Source organism: Serinus canaria, chromosome 6 (assembly GCF_022539315.1).
Source record: "Serinus canaria isolate serCan28SL12 chromosome 6, serCan2020, whole genome shotgun sequence".
Lineage (NCBI taxonomy): Eukaryota > Metazoa > Chordata > Aves > Passeriformes > Fringillidae > Serinus > Serinus canaria.
The window spans coordinates 34,673,096-34,693,895 of record NC_066320.1 but is presented as its reverse complement, the minus strand read 5'-3'; the positions used below and the strand labels follow the sequence as shown (position 1 = coordinate 34,693,895).

The window sequence follows — 20,800 nt, the reverse complement described above, 5'->3', positions numbered from 1 at the left end:
ACCTGCACCTGCAGAGCTCTGCAGCCTGGGTGGGCACCTGCACCTGCAGAGCTCTGCAGCCTGGGTGGGCACCTGTACCTGCAGAGCTCTGCAGTCAGGGTGGGCACCTGTACCTGCAGAGCTCTGCAGCCTGGGTGGGCACCTGCACCTGCAGAGCTCTGCAGTCAGGGTGGGCACCTGCACCTGCAGAGCTCTGCAGCCTGGGTGGGCACCTGCACCTGCAGAGCTCTGCAGCCAGGCTCAAGGGGCACGGCCACTCATGACAGGGCCCTGGTGCCTGAGCAGGTACAGGAGTTCTCATGTGTCCAAGAGCAGCCACAGTGACAGCCCCTTGTATGCTCTCACTTAATCCCTGGAAAGCTTCAGAAATTTATGTTTAAAAACTCACTTCCAGCATGGAGCAGCAGCTGATGCTGCAGCCTTGGCCCATGTGTAACTAACACACCACCTGTGGGCTGACTCAGGACAGCCTGGGTGCTAAGATGGGTGTCCAAAGGAGAGCCAAGGCAGCTCCCCTGAAGCCAACTGCTTGTTCATAATTTAAAAAATGAAGTTTTGGATCAAATAAAGCCATTCATAAATCCAGACTGAGCAGCAGCAGAATGCAGAAGACAATTTATCTTTGGAGGCTGCAGCACCACCACAAGTGTGCCCAAGCAGCTTATACTGAGGATTATTTTCTAATCATAAAGCAATTAACAGCAGGCTGTAATTGAGCATCACCAAATCAGTGTTTCTCCAGCCATCTCTCCTTGGGAGAAATGCAGAGAGGCTGCTGCTAGCAACCAGCTGGTAAAATCCTTCCTTCCCGTGCCTTCCTCTCACAGGAGGAAGGACAGGGTGGCAGCTGGGATCCCCATCTCTGGCCCACTGAGGTTTTGGAACTGTCTCCAGCTCTCAAGGCACCAGAATCCAGCTGACCTGAGCAGGCTGGCAGCTACATTCTCCAACACTGGAGCTCTCAAACTCCATCATCCAAGCATCCCTATGACAAATCCTGCTCTGAGGGTTTCTGCCTTTGGAAAGGACTGTTTTCCACATGAGTAAATGGCTCAGGTTATTGGTGTGCATCAAAACAGAGCAAGTCATCACTCACAAGGGAAGTCAAACCAGTAATTTGCTACAATTCATTTCTTCGGGTGCAGAGAGCACACAGGAAATGTACTTCATAAAGAAACCCAGGCTGGCTGATCCTGCACTAGCATGGACTACTGCAGATGAAACAGAAACTGGTAGGTCAGTGAAGGCATTCACTCCTTTAGAAATTCATCAGCTTAATGGGAAGAGCTTCATTACCACCTGTCCAGCTCCTCCCTGCAGAGCCACCCAGGCAGCGACAGGCCAGGAGGACACAGCTAATGTGGGGCACAACAGGCTCCTGTGGAACAGCTCTGGCACCAGGGAGCCCCCCACTCAGGTGAGGGCACCTTCACCTGCACGGGCATACCCAGGGAGGGGAACCCTTCTGCTGCCCATGGGCACCTTGGGTTGGGCAGGAGCCACGGCCACAGCCCTCACACACCAGAGGGACATTGTCACCTGTGCCCGTGGCAGGGTCCTGCTGCTCCTGCTCCTGCTCCTGCTCCATCAGAGAGAGCCCCGGGAGAAGCAAGAGAGCACTGGCAGCTGAGTGAAGAGCTGCAGCCCTGGGGCACAGGGCTGTAGACAGGAAGAGCAAGGGCCCTCCAGCAGCTGAGGCACTAAGCCCCATCTGTGCCCTTTCTGCCGGACACCAGAAGCCTATTTCAGCTGCACGTAATCCCAGGATGTGCAGAGTTCATTATCTGGCTAATGCAGAGCCCATGTGTTCTGTACAGGTAGAGACAGCACACAGAACAGCTGCAGCAAGCAGATTTAAATAAAATAAACCAGGCCCCATGTGGTGGTATAGCCCCATCCAGCAGCCAAGAACCTTGCAGCCTCCTGCTCCCTCCCCCACAGCGGGAATGGGGAGAGAACTGGAAGCACAAAAGCTGGAGAACTCATGAGTTGAGATAGACAACTTAATAGAGAAGGCAAAAGCTGCACACACAAACAAAGCAAAACAAGAAATTAAATCCCTGCTTCCATGGGCAGGCAGGTGTTCGGCCACCTCCAGGAAAACAGGGCCCTATCACATCTAATCTTGACTTGGGAAAACAAATGTCATCACCCCAAAGTCCCCCCACCAAATGTCCCCCCCCCCTTTCCTCCTTCTTTCCCCCACTTTATATACTAAGTATGATATCATATGGACTGGAATAGCCCCTGGGCCAGCTGGGGTCACCTGTCCTAGCTGTGTCCCCTCCCAAACTCCCACATACCTCAGCCCCCTGCCCAGCATGGCTGTACAAGGGGCAGGAGCAGCCTGGGCTCTGTGCAAGTCCTGTTCAGCAATAACGAAAACATCTCTATTTTATCAACCCTGTGTTCAGCACAAATCTAAAACGCAGCCCAAAACAATCACTGTGAAAAAAGCTAATTGTACCCCGGCCAAAACCAGCACATCCCAGTTTGTGCTCACCTTGTCTCACAGGTGAGCAGCTCCATAAACCTTTTACAGGCAGGAGCAGAGCTCACTCAGCCCACTCACTCCTGCTCACCTTGGTGCCAGCACCACTGATGGCAACTTACAGATAAAACAGAACACATCAAGGCTGAAAAACAACCTTGTAGGTTTCTCAACATTAAGAGTCATCACATCAGTTTTTGGGATCAAAGTCCTACTTTTCACACCCGAACATGAAAATGAGAAATATTCAATTGTTCAACACCAGGCTGGATGTGGCTTGCAGCAACCTGGGATAGTGGAAGGTGTCCCTGGCCATGGCAGGGGGTGGAACAGCATGATCTTTAAGGTATCTTCCAACCCAAACCCATCTGTGATTGTACAATTTGTGTCACCCACTGTGTTAGGCAGCCCCACGAGCCAAGCAGCTGCATGTGCCATTAGCAGTGCACGGCTGCTGTTTGCTCCTCACCTGCAGAGAACAGGCACCCTTCCCTACACAGAGCTGCTGCCAAGTTTCCCAAAATCCCCTATTTGTTTTTGGCCCAAAGTAGTCTTTCTGTAAGTGCACCTTGGAGGTGCCCAATACGGTACAAATACCTGCTTATGCACCACAGGGGCTCCAAGGAGCTCCAAGCCCTGCCTGGGAGACCACAGAACTCCCTTGAGTGCTCCTTGGCTCCCACCCTGCTGCTCTCCAAGTTTGCTGGGCAAAGGGGAACTGCAGCAGCAACTTGAACACCTCCACTTGAATTCAAAAACCAAACACGTAAATAAAAACAATTAAGGAAAACATACAGAAACTCTGTTTTTTACTTTATTTGTAAGTTTTCAGAGAAACCAATTTCCAGGTTCCTTGTCCACGCATCTCTCCCATTTCCTGCCCTGAGACCCTGGCACAGCCCTTGATCCTGCGTGGCTCCTACAGGCACTGGGTGCACTGTGAGCTGGTGACACTGCTGGGGACACCCACCTGCGCTGCCCACTGCGGGCACCCTCGGCCAGCACAACCAGCAGAGGCCTGAAGCTCCAGCTGGAGCTTGGAGACCCTCAGCCCCGGGAGCAGCTCAGTGCTCCCAAGGGAGCTGCTAAGCCCTCGGGGGATACAATCTCCTGCAGCAGCTGAAGTTACAGCTCTGAAAGCCGATCGCATTCCGGGCACCGGCGCGGCGCAGGTGCAGTTAGAAATAGCACAATGCATGGCCCGGTGGCATTTCCAAAGAATATGCCTGGGAGCAGAGCGGATGGAGAGGGGCCATGCTGGCAGGACAGGGCAGCACAGACCTGGGTGTCTGCAAGGGCAGCCCCTGGGCACAACGGGCAAGTGCTTCTGGAACGGGCAGATCAGCAGCATGGCACCCAGCGTGCAGCTCCAACCATCAGCGCCAGGCACACAAAAATGCAGCACGGCCTATTCTGGACTTGCTCTCCCACCTTGTATTAGCATGCAGAGACGCTGACTTCCAAGCAGGAAGACTGCGAAACAGTAATTAAGTTGGATGCCTGGTTTTAGTGGACTGAAGCATCTGGAAAGCAGGGCAAGAAAAATCTCAAGCATTCATCTTCTGCGCTGAAATATTCCATGTGACCAGGCAGGTGTGTTAGAAAATACAGCTGTGGAGTGATCTATGCTGTTTCACAAGCTGCTGGCAGCAGCACTGGCTGGACGGACACACAGAGCCCTGAACACCTTTGAAGGCGAAGTCACGATGTGATATTCCAGGTTCTGCATTAGTGGTTTCTATAGACAGTGAGCAAACAGCCAGCTCTGAGTTTGCTGCACACAGGAGCAGTGTGATGGGTGGCTTGATGTACTGACACTGAGGGTCTATTAAGCTCATAGCAATTAAAATGAAAGCCTTCAGCATCTGCAAGTTTAATGGTTCCACAGTTACAACCTGGGGACAGGGGAGAGACAGGAAGAATAAAGGATTTTCCAGACTGAAAAAGCAAAGGAATATACATCTTGTTTTATGCAGAGATGTGGATGAAAACCTACCAGCAGTTTTTACTAGAGGTTTACTGCATGTCTGTATGCAGGGAGGGGGGCATCTGCCATGAGGAGCTGCTCAGGAGGATCCCAGAGCAGCAGACCCAGCCCTGCCAAGGGCCTGTCCCTGCAGGGACACCCTTCCCACACAGCAGGGTTGGAGCAAAACGTGCTCCTTGTAAAGCCCCTGATCTCCCCACACGATGCATTCCTGGTGCAGGGAAGGGGGGCCTTTGGAAACACTGGTCTCCCTCCCTCCTGTGCCCCAGCCCAAGGCACAGCTGGAGCAGCAGCCACAGCCATGGCTCATTCCCAATAAAACATGTGTGACACCAGCCCAAGGGTCCTGGCTCCCCTTCCCTCCCTCAGGTGGGCTTTCCTTAAGGGAGAGGCAAGCATCTGTCACTCCAAGCCAGGAGCACTGCCTTCCTTGTGCCTTGAGCTGGCTCCTTGGTGCCACACACCAGGGAAGCTACAGAGCAGCCCCAGAAGGTGCTGAGTGGACACGCCTCTCCTGGCACTACTCTACACCAAGTCTTACAAGTTTGAGTACTACAGGCTGCTATTCTGCCTGTTGTTTTTCCAGAAACTTGTTTTACTTAATTAAAACCCTGTCATTACCTGACTAGTACTTTCCTTGCAAAGAAACCCCAAGGACAAAGCAGTAACAAGAAGTGATCCTACCAGCTTTTCCAACTCAAACCAAGTTAAAAGAAAAAAAAAAATCAAAATTTTCCAGTGTTGTGCATCCACAAGTGACCTGCAGTGTTTGTACATTTTTCCAGTAGCTACCCTCTGCAGAACACATCACATGCCAGAAGACAGAAAATGTCACAATAGAAAGTGTCACCAGTGACAAACTTCTGCTGTGGCCAGGATTAGCATGAGCAGTGTCAGGGTTGAAGCCACTTCATGGACTCCTGATGACAAAAACCTTTGTCCCACTACTGGTGAAGCCCCAGCATGATGGATTTTAGTGTTCCCATGCAATATTACCAGGTTACCCAGAGAAGCTGTGTCCCTGCATCCCTGGAAGTGTCCAAGGCCAGGCTGGATGGGGCTTGGAGCCGCCTGGGATAGTGGAAGGTGTCCCTGCCCATGGCAGGGGGTGGAATGGGATGGACTTCAGGGTCCCTTCCAGCCCAAACCCTTTCATGCCATCCTTCAGGAAAGGACAGTGAAAGAGCAGCTGAGGGAAACATTTCAGTTCTATCTTGTGAAAAATCAAGGAAAGCAACAAAATTCAATGCTTCTGCAAGGAGAGGATTAGGTACAGACAATTCTCTGAAATAATGAGCAGTTTTATAAGTGATGTACCAAAACTCCAGACAGGCTGGTCTAATTGGGAAACTAGGTAAATGTGACATGTGGAACACAGGCAGTTGTGTAGTTCTGCTTTTCTAGTCTTGCAGTTCTTTATCCAACAGTCATGTTGTCATCAGCCGGGCAGACTGTGCTGGCAGCTCAGCTCAGACATGTAAGGCAGGAAATCCCCTGTGGAAAGCCAGCTGAAGGAGGCCAACAAAACAGTGGTATCTGCTAAATGTATATACCCATATACACATGCAGAGGTTTGGCTGAAGAGCACAGAGGGAAGGAAAGTTTTGGTCCAATCCAGGCCATCCCATCATTTTCTTATCCACGTGTTCTCCAGAGTTGTTCTTTCCCCCCGTTTACAGACCTGCTGTGTACCTGTAGCTCAGACCCACCGTGTCTCTGGAGGCCCTGCCCTGCAGCCTGTGCCCCCCTCCTGGCCAGGTCCTGCTGGGGCCAGCAGCCAGCACTCTCTGCGGGCTGCCACGCAGGGGCATGCATCCTCCCACTCTGACTTCCAGCTCTGGGCTCGGGACTCCTCCTGGCCACAGCTGTCCCACTCCCCGTGGGAGAGGCACAGCCAAGCTGTCTGATATGAGCATTAGGTGCTTCCTCAAGCTGTTCCTTCTCCTGCAGCTGGGCCATGCCAGCCCACCCAGGACCCACAAGGGCGAGGACACACGTCAGGAAGGAAAGGAGGGTGACATTCCTCACCTTTGTCCCAAACTGCTCACACACACAGTGAAGACAGCTCAGAGGATGAAGTTTGCTGCTCCTTTAACCAGAGCACTGTCCAGACAGGAGCCATGGATTGGCCAGGACTCTTCCACTGGCAAGGACAGTACATTCTGGGCAGCAGGTTTATTTATACTCCTGATCTAGCTAATAGGAATTTGGGTCCAATCCAAACACTCCTGATATAATAAAGTCCTTAGCCAGAGTTAAGCAGCAGTTCTACGGGCAAGATCAAGAGGGAAGCTGAAATGTTGCTGTTGCAGTTATCCAGACACCCTGAGTACACAGCATGAATATGTCATGCTCTGGTTATTTATTCCAGCCAGGCTTGCTGAGATGGAGTCATAACCCAAGCAAAGCAAGTCCTTCATCACACTCAAGGAAGGGGTGAAGTCCCATGACAGAGGGTATGAAAAAATCCCATTTTCCCACCAGGATTACATGAGCACTGACTGTCCCAGTCCCACTGCATTATGACAGTTCAGATAATGAAGAGAGTCCAGAGGAGCAGCCCTGGCTTGCTCACACAGAGTCCTTCAAGTATGAAACAGAGCAGAGCATTCAGGGGATAACATAACAATCCACACTGCATAAAGCATGGCCTTTGACACAAAGCTCTTCCCAGTAATACCACTGGTTTTTGACAAAAGTTAATCCCCCCCTTGTCTAATACCATCGCAGCTGAGGTTTTATCTAGACAGTGAAGACTGAAAGGTCGTGAAATTATTTCAGGTTTTATCCAAGTCACTGCATTTTCCCATGAATTTGTATTGCCAGTCATGCCACATGCTGTATTTTTAGGTACCAAATTTTCATCCCAAGCAGACTGTTTGATGAGAAAGGGAAACCCATCCATTACAAAGAAACAGCTCACATGTTTCCATTCCCACCTAATGTCCTCACACAGATGTGAAGCCCAAAGGAATTTCATTTGATCCAGGCCATTCCCCAGAGAAACACTGAAAATTTAGGTACAAACCAAACCCCAAATACTGTGAGAGATATTGAAATACTGTTCCACAAAGACAGTTTTTGGTACAATCATTCTGAGGATTGTAAAGGGCCTTCATAAGAAATCCAAATCAGAGGGATCAGAAGGAGGGGAGCAAAGGGGTCCTAAGCTGTTGCAGGTAACTGCTGGGCACCAGCACATACATATGATAAATGTCATCTTAATTCCAGTGAAAGTTTTAGTTCTTTGGCCCAAGGAAACTAAAAGCCTAGGAGTCTTCCAGGCACACAGCTACAGATTTATCAGTTCTTTGAACAGGCTGCTTCCTCACAGTGTCCTGCCTGGCCTGCATTTCCCCCTGGGAATAGGGGCTCCAATTCCCATGGTCCCAAAAGTTTGGAATCAAGCTTTTCACCACCTCTGGAATTACCCCCACCAACTAACAGCCAAGTGTAAATGTCACAATTGCTAATCTCAGATTTAATGGAAAAACAAATGCAAACAAATAGTGGAATACAGATTAAAAGAGCACCAGGAGGCTTTTCATGGCGTTAGCGCAGCAATCACTGACCTGATACTGGAGGCAAAGTTATGTCTCAAACTGTGTTAAGAGATCTCGTATTTCTGGAGTCAGGTGCTTGACTGCCTTCGCAGCTTCCGTGATGGCTTTCCGGTACATGCCCTTCTTCTTGCGATTAAACCTCAGTTTGAAAAACTCCGAGAAAGGAGAGAGTTTTGAAACAGATAAGAACGAGGTCGTCGGAGAGCCAAACCATGACACTTTAGCTTCTCGCCACGAAGGTTCCCCGTTTTCCTTCTGGCTGAGGTTTATGTCAAGAACACGTGCTGGCCACCACGGAAACCCGTGAATTTTACCCCAGACAATATCCCCCACTGAAACAGTCCTTCCATCTTCTGTGACACATTTAGACACACTCTGGGTGTGCAGTCTAACTGTCAGCGGTGGCACAATTTTACGCTCATCTTTTGAAGATGAAGAGACAGAGGCATCATCACCAGGCAAAAAGTCACACAGTTCTGGTGATGTCACTTCTGAACTAGAAGACTTGGATTCATCTAGACTGTCATTGCTACACACCGATAAACTAGAAGAATCTGCTTTTCTTTTACGGTAATTCATGAGGAAAGCCAAGTTATCATGTCCCTCTTTACCCTGGGGAAACCTTTTGAAGTCATCATCTTCACCTGAACTGCCCGAAGACATCTCAGCTAAACTTCTGTCAGCAGACTCATCATTGTAAAACGCTCCGGGATTGGACTCCCTGCTGCTCTGGAGGACATTGATTTCGTCAATCAGTTCTGCCTTATAGATTGAAACACTCTGACCATCGTTGATGCGATGGGGCTTCAGCCGTATCTTTGGGGGTGGGACATCCACGCTGGAATGCACTGGCCGTGTGAGCTTCAGTTTTGGAATGGAAGCAAGCTGGCTGCCTGCTGACTTGTCCATTAAACATTTGGTTTGTCGACACCGTTCAGAGTCCCCGCTCTCCTCTTGGTCCCCGGCTCCGTTCTGCAACGCCGGCTCCAGACAGAACGGTTTGACTGAGCCATGAACCCGGGAAGGGATTTTTACCACTTCACCTTTCCCTTGCGGGGTACTGTAGGATATTTTTATAACTGGCGTTCGATGCACCAGTTCCCCAGAAAACTTGTCATCCTCCCTCTTCTCTCTTTTGTTTCTTTTCTCCATGTAGTCAGAGTCGCCGTGCTTCTTCTGCTCCTTGTCCTGAATGCTCAGCTTCCTCCTGGTCTTGGCGTTCTGCCGCGGCGCGTTCGCGTCCTCGGGGTTCAGCGTGTTCTTGCACTTCTCGCAGAGCACCTGCCTGGGCCGCAGCCTGATGGTGCTCATGATGAGCCTGCCCGGGTCCCTGTTGCGCGACAAGCGCCTCCTCGTCCTCTTTATAGTCCGCGGCGGCGGCTGCGGGACCCACTGGTTGTAGGTGTGCCGCAGCCACAGGGGCCGGGGGAACGGGGCTCCCTCGAAGTAGGGCGGGAAGGGCGGGAGGCTGCCCGGCGCCGGCAGCAGCGGCGGCACCGGCTCCTCGGCGCTGCCCTCGGCGGGCGGGCGGCCGGCGGGCTGCGGCTCCGGCTCGCCCTGCGCGGCACCCCCGCCCTCAGCGGCTCCGGGAGCGCAGGCGTCGGCGGGGGGGTCCTCGTGCTTCGGGAAGGAGGATGGCAGACAGAACAATCCAGACCTAAATTGGGGCGAGAAGGACAGGGAGGGAAAGAAACAGAGTCAGGAGCTTTGAAAGGTGCTTCTCTGGGAGCCCAAAAGATCCCACCGTCCCACAGCTTCAGTACTGAGAACTCGACACTTTCTCTTGACTTCTACCATCAAGCAGCCAATTCTGCCACTGAAAAAAATAACAGCAGTGCAGAAATCTGGCAAGGTGTCCTACTCTTCTCCCAGAAAAGGCAGAGGGATCAAAACCTCTATGGCTATGAACTCTTTGCACAAAGTTTTGGTCTAAGAAGTTGTAAGTTTTATCCCACAAAGCAGTTTACTGCATCAGCAGGCTGGCAAGGCCAGAGGAGGGATGTGATCTGGATTAGCCCAGGGAGCTATGAAACTGCCCTTCTTCTCACTGCAGATGCATGGCTGATTTTCCACTTTTTCATTCTAAACCTGAACCCCCTGACTTGGGTGGATAACTTGCACAGGTTCACCAAGACACAGCTCTGCTCCTCTTCCTTGGTCTCTCCATATTCAGCTGTATTTGGTGACACAAGGCACCCAAGGCATCCAGAACACCAGGGTTAACAATGATGACACTCTGTCCTTCAATGCCAAGTCTCATTACAGGCCACCAGGGCCTGGACACAGTATCTTGCCTGGATATTGGCAAAGGCAAATCCTCTGAAATGCTGAAACTCACAACTGCAATTCACATCTCCAAAATGTATGAATTTATGCCCTTGGCCTGGCATTGGAAATATTATGCTAACACAGCACTGGGACAGATTCTGCCCTAAGCACTGACTCTGACTGGGCAAAGCTTCCTGCCTTGGCTTTCCAGAGACACTTCTGCAGAGAACACACTGTCAGTAAAGCACGTGGGCCTTCTTAATAATAACAAAATGTTGTACAGGAGTGCCACAAAGAAGAGACAAAGGAATGGAGAACAGGTACAGACCAAATACCAGCAAGTTTTGGATGCTGCATTCCCATTCCCCTCCTTGCCAGCCATTGCTTTCTTTCCAACCACCAGCAGGAAGGATCCTTCCTGAGGCAAGGGAGGAGTGTCTTGGTGGTGTCACAGAGGGGGACACTTTGGTAAGCACTAGCAAAGAGCACTGAAGAGGAGCTGAAGGCATCCACTCAGTGCCACACCTTTCACCAAGAGCAGCACAAAGTCACTGTGGGTTTCCTGACGGAAAGGAGCCTCCAAAGCCCTTCCCCATTACTGAAAAAGTGCAACCTGCTGTTAAATGACAGTTTAACTGGGAAAGGATTAAGCTGTTGAAATCACGTAATTTGGAACAAAATATTTTTGTTGCAAGAGGCTTTTTTTAAACAGAGACAACCAAGAATGTAGGTGTCTTTAAATGACAACCCAGAAAGCCAGTACAGTCTGTACAGCCAGACAGAGATGTCGGCACCATTCATACTCCAAAGTGAGACCATTTCTGAATGAAACGATGGCTGTAAATTATGGTTATTTTATGCAGTGAGATTGCGTGACTTGGTCACAACAGAAAATTGCTCCAGATACAGACACAAGCCCACTCCCCCCGTTCAGGTCACTGAAGCCTCCAGAATGGCACGGAGCTCCTCGCCTGGCAGAAGAGGAGCACCCAAAGGTTCGCTCACAGGATGGTTTGTGCTTGTAGCATTGATGTACCAGCACCCTGTAACCCCACTGGGCTGGACACAGCCTCTGTGCCATGGAAAGTGCCCACAGACCCCAGGCCACTGCCCTCCCCAGCTGTCAGCCTGTGCCAGGCACCAGTTCAGCAGGGAGGCCTCTTAGATGGGGACAAATTTCTCAGTAGGGCCTGTTGGGACAGGACAGGGGGTGATGGCTCCCAAGGCCAGAGGGCAGGGCTGGATGGGATACTGGGAATGAGGAATTGTTCCCTGGCAGGGTGGGCAGGCCCTGGCACAGGGTGCCCAGAGCAGCTGGGGCTGCCCCTGGATCCCTGGCAGTGCCCAAGGCCAGGCTGGACACTGGGGCTGGGAGCAGCCTAGGACAGTGGAAAGTGTCCCTGCCATGGCAGGGGCTGAAACAGGATGAGCTTTAAGGTCCCCTGCAATCCAAGCCATTCTGGGATTCTGTGATTAAAGCAGCAGGAAATACTGCTGATGGGATTTCACCCTGCTTGTAATCCCCCTTTCTGGGGCAGCTGCAGCCAGCTGGACTTGGTTACCTCAATCCAGTCTCTTCTTGGTACAGGAGATGCCATCCTCCTTTACTTATACCCCTGCATAATTAAAACCCAACTTTTAAAGTCAGTTCAATTGCAGCAAAACTACCAAATCTTGTTATCAGAAACACTGTAGCAGCACTTAAATCTCTACTTGAGCATGTACACTACAGAGCTCACTTTGAGCAGAGCCAGTTTATTGTAAGCAAATAACTGCCAGTCACTGGGCAGACCCTGGTGCTGCTGCATCATCCAGGCTGGGGCACGAAGGGACACGAGCAATTTTTCTGCAAATAATTCCCCAGCAGCTGGAAGGTCAGGCATGACTGCTCCCTACATCCCTTCATTCCTAAAGGTGCAGGGGGCAGAGAGGGCACAGGCAGAGGCAGGGCACGGGCAGGGGACGGGGCCAGGCAGGGCACAGGCACGGGCAGGGCCAGGCAGGGAGTTCTGCTGCCCATGGGCTGAGCCCCTGCACACCCCGGCAGGCAGTTTGGGGTTCAAACCTGCACCTGCCTTTTTGGCAAAACACCAGAGGAGTCCAGCCAGGACCTGGACGGCCAGGGGTGCCCTGGGTGGCAGGCCTTCCTCCTGTTCAGCTCCCCATAGCAGTCGCTACAGCTTAGGAGAAGTAAACAAGGCATTACAGATTGTCTGTGTTGTTAGAAGGGACCTTAAAAATCATCCAGGAGGTCCAATTCTCCTGTCCTGAGCTGGGATAGCATTCATTAGACAAGCTGCTCCAAGCCCTGTCCAAGCTGACCTTGAACACTTTCAGAGATGGAGCAGCCACAACTAAGTAAAACAGATTCATCTACTGTGTGATGCTGAAACTACTTTAAACCACAAAAGAAAGCTGAAAAATCACCATACAGGCCCTCCTTCCTTTTTGGGGTAATCTCCTCCTTCCATGCAGGTCTAACAGCTTGCCCTGGTGGCTCCTCTCCTGCCAGTCCCATCTCCCAGGGGGTACAGGTAGAACATGGGTGACCCCTGCGCAGGGACAGGCTGGTGGGACACAGCTCCATCAGCCAGGCAGCAGCAGGAGGAGAAACAGCTCTGCCACACACCCACTGCAGGCACTCCAAGCTCAGCACCAAGTGGATAAATTCCTGCTGCCTTTGGGACACATCTTGACCTTCACCTTCCAGCCCCTACCAGGCCGACTCTTGTGTTCTCCTGTAGGATGAACGAGATCCCTCCTCCCCTCCACACCCCAGACCTGGGATGACTGCAGTGCTTGCTCCAAGCCCCCAGGGTCCTGCCTCGCTCACAGGGTCCTCTCCTCAGAGCCAGTGCAGAGGCCATGGCTCTCCCCTTGTGCTGGCCACCACCCCTCCCTGCCCGCCATGGTCAGCACAGGCGAGCAAGCTCGGCAGAACCACGGGCAGGATGTGGTGCCAGGGGACGGCCACAGAACAAGCACTGACCCTCGGGGACAGCCCCAGTGCTCAGAGGGCATCCACTGCCGCCCACCCAGCACACATCAGTGTCACCACCCACCACAGAACGAGCACTGACCCTCGGGGACAGCCTCAGGGCTCAGAGGGTAACACAGCCTCCCACCCAGCACCACCACCCACAGGGCTGCGGCAGCACCGGGCTGCAGAGCTGCCTTAAAGCCTGGGAAAAACACCCATCTGGGTTTCCTGGACCTACTACGAGCACAGCGAGAGAGGTTAGGGTGAAAAAAAAACAGGTGAAAGAAGTGTTACTGCAGAGGAAGCCAACTGAAATGTTAGGGTGCTCAAGGGACACCAACTGCTCAGGCTGGGACCAGATTCCAGGGTGGGTTTATGAACTCTGCGCAGCATTAGGTGCCTGAATGCGCCTGAAAATCTGACTCCAATTTTCCGGGATAACCACGCGAAACTAAAAAAATTACAAAAATGAAGCTCAGAACTCCTGCTCCGCGCATCTCGTGGGATGGATCAGAGAGGTGAGGCTGCTGTGCTCCCACGCAGCACCAAACCTGCTCCTCACGGGAACACGGCCCAGCACCGCGCACAGCCCCGGAGAGCCGGCCCTGCCCGGGGCAGCCGCCTCCAGAGCCGGGCAGGTGTGAGCGACCACGAGGTGGCCGCGGTGCAGAGCCGCAGCCCGCGGGCCCCGCTCGGAGATGCCCCTCTCGACTCCGCAGAACTCGGGCACCACGGAGGGACCCCCGGAACGGCCCCGGGGCCCTGCCGGGACGTGGGGGGTTCGGCAGGGGGAGCTCGGGGAGCTCCGCGCGGGGAGAGAGGCCGGCGAGGGCAGCGACCGGCGCGGGGGCGGCGGCCGGAAGGGCCGGGGTCCGGCCCCGGAGCCGGGACGCGGTCCCCGGGGCCACGTGCGGGGCCGCGGCCGGTCCGGGGGCACCGCTCCGCCCCCGCCGCGTGCCCCGGGCCGGTCCCGACCCCGTCGCTTTGTCCCGCCCGGCCGAACAAAGGGCGCGGGGGCGGCGCGGCCCCGCCGCCCCGGGCCCCGCTCCCCGCCGCGGTCCCGGTGCCCCCAACCCCGGCCGCACCTCTTGGAGCAGTCCAGCAGCACGCCGGTGAAGCGCCGCTCCCCGCAGCTCAGCGTCACTACCAGCGTGTCGTTCACCATCTGCTCCACCAGCACCGGCACCCACGCGCCCACCCGCGGCGGCGGCGCCCCCGCCGCGTCCCCCGCCGCCGCCCCGGGCTCGGCCATGCTCCCGCCGCTCCCCGCCGGCGGGGCCGCTGGGCCGGGCCGCGCCGTGACCTCACGGAGCGCCCACCGCCGCCGCGCGTGATGTCACGGCCCCGCCCCGCCGCCGGGCATGACGTCACAGCCCCGCCCCGCTACCGGGCACGTGCGTGGGACGGGGCGGGGCGCGGCCGGGAGGGGCGGGGTCTGCCTGGGAAGGGCGGGGCCGGGCTGGGGGCGGGACCGGCACCTCGCGCCACCTGGCGGCCGAGCCGAGCTCCGGCACCCGCGGGGCGGGGCCGTGCAGGGGGCGGGGCGGGGCCGTGCAGGGGGCGGGGCCGCCAGGTGAGCCCCGCCCCGGCCATGGCCGCCTCTCCCGGCTCTGGGTCCCTCAGAAATGTCTCAGTGCCCTCAGCTGGGCTTGGGGCACCTCGGGGATCACCCAGCCCAACCCTGCCCAGGCAGGGACACAGGAACGTGTCCAGCAGGGTTGCAATGGCTCTGCAGGGGGAGACCCCAGCCCCTCCCTGGGCAGCTGCTCCAGGGCTCTGCCCCTCCAGGGAAAGAAGTTCTGCCCCACGCTGGGGTGGAACTTGCTGTGGTTCAGCTCCTGGCCAGTGCTCCTTGTCCTGGCACCGGCCTCTGGCAGCCCCTGGGGAGATTTGTGGGGGTTGATGGGGTCCCCTCTCAGCCTTCCCTTCTCCTGCCTGACCAGGCCCAGCTCCCACAGTCTCTCCTCATCTCAGAGATGCTCCAGTCCCAAAATGATCTCTGTGGCCTCTGCTGGACCCTCTCCAGTAGCTCCTTGACTTTCTGGTCCTGAGCAGCCCAGAACTGGGCAGAGCACTCCGGATGTGCCTCACTAGGGTTGGGTAGAAGGGGCAGGATCGCTCCCTGACCTGCTGGCTACACCCTTCCCCATGCAAATACTGATCCAAATGCATCCCCATGCAAATATGTGCAAATAACATGTTTCTTTTTACCCATGCTTTCTGGAAAGAGCCTGTGGTTTCCCAAATTGCTGACAGACTGAAGCATGCCCAATCCAATGGAATCCATACAGTGTCTGCTGTGACTGAAGCTGAATTCTCAGTGTACTCAAAGGGCTGAGACCCAACTGTGCCAAGGAGACACTTGCCAGAAAGGCTGATAAACGATTGCTCCCATGAGCAGCACTGTGCTTCCTTGCTTCTGTTAATCCAAGCAGCAAAATTGCAACAAAAAATCTCAGCTTAGTTGGCGTTTGGTATCATTTTTTTGGAACTCTGTTGGTGTTTCAGTCACCACATCGAGAGGCGTCCATGATCCAAAGTGCCGGCGCTGCTTTAGGAAGGTGTTGAGGGTAGGACACAGGCACAGAGAGAAGTACTGATGTCCCCAGGGACAGAGAAATCAGAACTCATTTTCAGAAGGAAAAGGACACTTTGAAGTGTCCTCCCAATGCTGGCAATGGTGCTCAGGAAGGTCAGCTGGTGTCCCTGCAGAGATCCCTGTCGCTCCCTAAATCCAGTGACTCTGGGTGCACCTGGGGCAGCTGGGTCACCTTGGGATACACAGAATAAATCAGTGCCCAGCCCCCTGCACAGGGGACAGACACACCCACACCTCACCGACATCCAGAGCAGACCTTTCCAAAGCAAACCCAGCTGGCTTTGATGGGATGTCCCTTTTCATTTCCCCCTCCTGCTTTCTTCATTCCCGTGGGCAGTTTGACATGCTGTTCTGGTTTATTTTCTCTGAGAGAGCTCAGTAAACATGGTAAAATTATTATTTCAGTTGCTTTGCTTAATATACTAACTTTCAGTGACCATCAGACCTGTCTGGCCACAGCCATGGGCTCCATGGGGTCTGGAGCCACCTCTCATTACAAGATAGATTAATGCTGTGTATTTTCCCTTAAAGCTGATGGGATTTCCCCTCCGTTTACAGGCACTTGTTCAGTAGTGTGTCCTGAGAGGATCAGCTGGAACACACCTGTACAGGTAGCCTGGACAGAGCCTCAAATACAGACACACTAATTTTTAGAAGTGCAAAATTGAGCAAACCAATGTGTCTTGCCTTCAGGAGAGCCAGCAGAGCATGCCCAGCTTTCCCCATGCCCATCTAGGTCACACAAGGCCAGTGCTGTGTCCTCCTGCCCCCGGGAAGGCAGCAGGGCCCTGCCTGCCCCAGGGCCTCCTGCCAGATGTTCTGACCTCTGGCTGCCCAGACCAGAGGGCAGTGAGTTATTTATGGAGCACAGCTCTGCTGGGAACCACCGGTGGGTGCTGACTCAGGAGCCTCCTGGGGTCACGGGCGGCAGCGCCAAGGCAAAGCCCCACCTCCACACTCCTCACATTCCCAGACTTCTGCTCTTTGGCACTCTGCTGCCCTTCCCTCAGCAGTTTCCAAATTAAGCAACAAAAAAATTGCCTTTGTTCTGCCTGGTTGAATGCCTTTAAACCTCAAAAATATTTTGTGAAGCAAATGATTTCCTAGACAAATCACCTTACCCATGCTTCAGGTTAATAAATCCCAAGGTTTTTCACCAAGAGGAATTATTGTCGTAGATTTTAATCACTTTGTAGGCACTTCATTCCTGGCTGTGCCAAGCTCCCCTCTGCGCTGCGTACGGGACACCTGCCAAGTCTATTTTAGCTGCAGTGCCTGTGCTGCTGCAGCCACTCAGCTCCAGAGCGAGAATCCCATGGAACAAACACATTTCCAGAACTCTCCCTCATGGCACTGTCCCGGGGCTGGGGACACAGCAGGGTGGGTGGGCTCACAGCCCTCTTACACCCATGGGGAAAGCCAAGGTGTGCCATGGCACCACGGGTACTCACCTGCCCTGCCTTCAGCACAGAAACAGGATTCTACACCCAAGACAATCCCTTCATTTTTCTGAAATAGGTTCTAAATTGCATTAAGTAAAAGCAGCTGCCTTGTGGTTTTTTCTGCTGTTCCAACAGCTATTTGAAAACTGAAATTTTTTGGGGTTAAATAAAGGAATATTCTCTGTCATGCCCGAGGAATATGAAAACTGCTTCTAACACATGATAAGAGAGCAAAGAAATACACTTAGCGTGAGAGCAAAAATGAAACATAATCAGAGTACGAGAATTCGCTGCAAAGTTCCCATTAATGTCATTGTCGGGCACTAAAGAACCCTACCCCAGGTGTGCGAGGGGACAGCACCTGAGCGGCTGCGCCCAGGACGGCAGCCTCAGCCTCTCCCAGTGCTCCCAGTGGGACCGGCCGGCGATCCTGCCGGGGAACGCCAGAGGACAGCATTGCCCTGTGCTGGAAAAGCGCCGGGAGCACGGTGCTGTGCTGAGAGCGCACCGAGAGAACAGCGAGAGCACACCGAGAGCGCAACGAGAGAACAGCGAGAGCACACCGAGAGAACACCGAGAGAACAGCGAGAGCGCAACGAGAGCACACCGAGAGAACACCGAGAGAACAGCGAGAGAACACCGAGAGCACACCGAGAGAACACCGAGAGAACACCGAGAGCACACCCAGAGCGCACCGAGAGAGCGCACCGAGAGCGCACCGAGAGCGCACCGAGAGAACACCGAGAGCACGGCACTGCTCCGTGCTCAGAGCGCACCGAGAGAACGCCGAGAGAACACCGAGAGCACGGCACTGCTCTGAGTTCAGAGCCCACCGAGAGCGCACCGAGAGCGCACCGAGAGCCCCGCACTGCTCTGAGTTCAGAGTGCACTGAGAGCGCACCAAGGGCACGGCACTGATGAATGTGGAGGTGCAGCCCAGGATTTTACTGGAGTGGGGAAGGACAGCTCTGCACCAAGGCAGCTTCTCTGGGCAGGTGAGCAAGCCTCTGTGGTGTGGAACCAGGATCATGCTGGAAAACTCCACTTTTCCACTGAAAAATATAAAAGCAGTTTTATGTGCATCCTGGGCTGCACCTCCACATTCATCAGCAAGAAATTCTTCTGTTACATCTTTCATTGTTTGTCTCTTCAGCTCCTAAACTCTTGGCTTGTCCCCTTCCTTAGGCCACTGTCCTGCAGGCCCACACAGGACTGGGTGTTCACCCAAGGGCAGCTTCCCAGCACGAGCGTTTCTGTGCAGTGAGAGGAGGTGCTGCAGTGCTGGGCACCAGCCAGACTGCTCGGGCTTTAGGCAGAGCAGAGTGTGTGGTGTCAGCCAGCCCCCAGTGGGAATGGGCTCACTGCTCTGCTTTCTTTTAATGCAAGTTTTATTCCCAAGGATTTTTCACAAAGCAACCTGTGTTCTGGAAGAAGCCAGCAAGCTATTGATGAACATGAGCTCAGCAGTGGCTTCCCTCAGAGAGATAATTAATGGATCTCATCATAAGTGGGTTCACATAGTTAACAGATCTCATCCTTTGGCAAGCCCTTCACCTGGAGTTTATCCATCCCGCCACGTAGAAGCTAATCCAACTTACTTGGATCCAATCACTTTGGTTAAGTGCTCAGTGTTTCTGGCTCATGCCAAGTTTGAGAGTTCCCTCTCCCCAGCACCCTGCAGATGTGAAGTTCTCAGAACTGTGTCCACAGTCCACACTGGGGGTCCCTGGTTGCCCTGGCCATGGGCACATAGGGCTGAGCATGATCCCACATTGCAGCCTGAGCCTGTGCTCTGGCAGGGTCACCCAACCCCGTGCAAAGTCCACCACAGCCCCCAGCAAGGTTTAAATGTGTCCAATCCACTAATCCTGTTAAACAGCAGGGAATTCTGAAACAGAGCAGGGCATGCCAGCGGAAAATCCCAGCTCCGTGCTGGGATCTCTACTTTGGAGAAAAAATAGAGTGGAAGCCAGGAGTGACGTAATTAATGTGCATATAAGGATTGAGTTAGAGCCACATATAACCCCAACTTCTCTCATTTGCAAGCAGCATTTACAGCCTGCCAGGGCTGACTGGGGTATAAATAAGTATTACATGAGCTGCGTATGACTGAGTTGAAGACAGAGCTCTCTGCATGATGAATAAGAATTAAAAATATGTTCCATGTATCAGAGGAAGCAAAAAGGCAAAGCAAACAGCTACAATAATCATTAACATACTACGAGGGCCCAGATGCAATCTGTGAGTCAAAACAAGAGAGATCTTCTAGCAGAATCAATTTAAATGTCAAGGCCAGGTTGGATGGGGTGTGGAGCAACCTGGGCTAGTGGAAGGTGTCCCTGCCCATGGCTTTAGGGTCCCTTCCAACCCAAACCCTTCTGTCATTCTGGAATTCTAAATATGTGACATTCTGCCATACAGTGATGACAACCACGAAATGAAAGCTTTTGCACACTTTGCATTTCATCCCAGCTGGCATCTCAGGTTAAACAAATTTAGCCTTATCTCAAATTACACCTTTATAGGTACAGAACTGAACTCATCCAGTGATCTTTCATATTTACCTGCTGCTGATTCATTCGAGGGTACATTTACAGTGTGCTCCAAAGCCTGGCTTACTCCCTGGGAGCTGTGTGAGGAATTCCTTGGGTGGCCCTGGAGGTGCCCAGCTCATCAGCTGAGCACCCCAGAGCTCAGCCACCCTCCCAGGCAGGCCTGTGCTCAGAGCTGCTGCTGCACGGTGGCTGTGCTGCCCAGAGATGGGGAGGTTTGGTCTGTCCAAACACGAGTTTGGCTCTCTCTGAACACAGGGGTTCCCTGTGGGGCAGACCCACGCTGGCATTGCCAGCCCTGGAGCAGCAGCAGCAGCATCCCAGCACAGTCTGCCGTCCCCTGCAGCGTGTGCGGCTGCTGCAGCTCCGCCCCGCTCACAGATGGGCCCCGTGGGAGGGAGCACAAAACTCGCCTGTTACAGAAGGTTCCCAAACCTCCTGTCCATGCCCACAGATTCTAAATATTAAGACCATGGGAATATTTTTCTTTAAATACACACTATGTAAACTACCATTAAACGTGATCACAGAACTAAGGTACAACGCTGTTCCAGACCATCACTTACACTTGGTTTGTCATTCCAACCTGCTTGAGTTAATCAGAGCACAGCACAACTCCATGTACTCATACAGACAAAAATCAGCAGGAACAACACTTGATTCGCTGTTTTGAAAAACAGTAATCAAATCCTGAAAACTTTCAAGATTGTGCCTCACTGAAGGGAAGTTAAACCCCAGAATCACTAGCTGGAGGGATTCAGGTGTGCTGTTTGTTGGAAAGGAAGGCTGCAAAAAATGGTGAGGGAGCTTGGGAAAACAACAGGAATAGTCCACTTTACCTCACGAGCAATACACACTTGTCAGCTTTGCTCATTTCCAAACCAAACTCGTTAAAATGCCAGTATTTACCAAACCCTC

The 20,800-nt window shown here is 53.3% G+C and overlaps 1 protein-coding gene across 5 annotated transcripts in view; it reads right to left on the bottom strand.

Annotated features, from left to right (window-relative positions):
• PWWP2B (PWWP domain containing 2B) overlaps positions 1-14,616 on the bottom strand; it is a 46,931-nt gene extending 32,315 nt beyond the window's left edge. For 3 of the 5 annotated variants that reach the window (XM_050976212.1, XM_050976211.1, XM_050976214.1), the window contains exons 1-2: positions 14,375-14,616; positions 8,051-9,698 (exon numbers count right to left, since the gene is read on the bottom strand). In XM_050976212.1, coding sequence (XP_050832169.1) covers positions 8,069-9,698; positions 14,375-14,541 — 1,797 coding nt within the window. In that variant the 5' untranslated portion in view covers positions 14,542-14,616 and the 3' untranslated portion in view covers positions 8,051-8,068. Of the gene's footprint in view, positions 1-3,376; positions 4,387-8,050; positions 9,699-14,374 lie in introns of those variants that run through there. The other 2 variants (XM_050976213.1, XM_030241489.2) reach the window with 2 other exon arrangements.
• Positions 14,617-20,800: the final 6,184 nt, after the last annotated feature.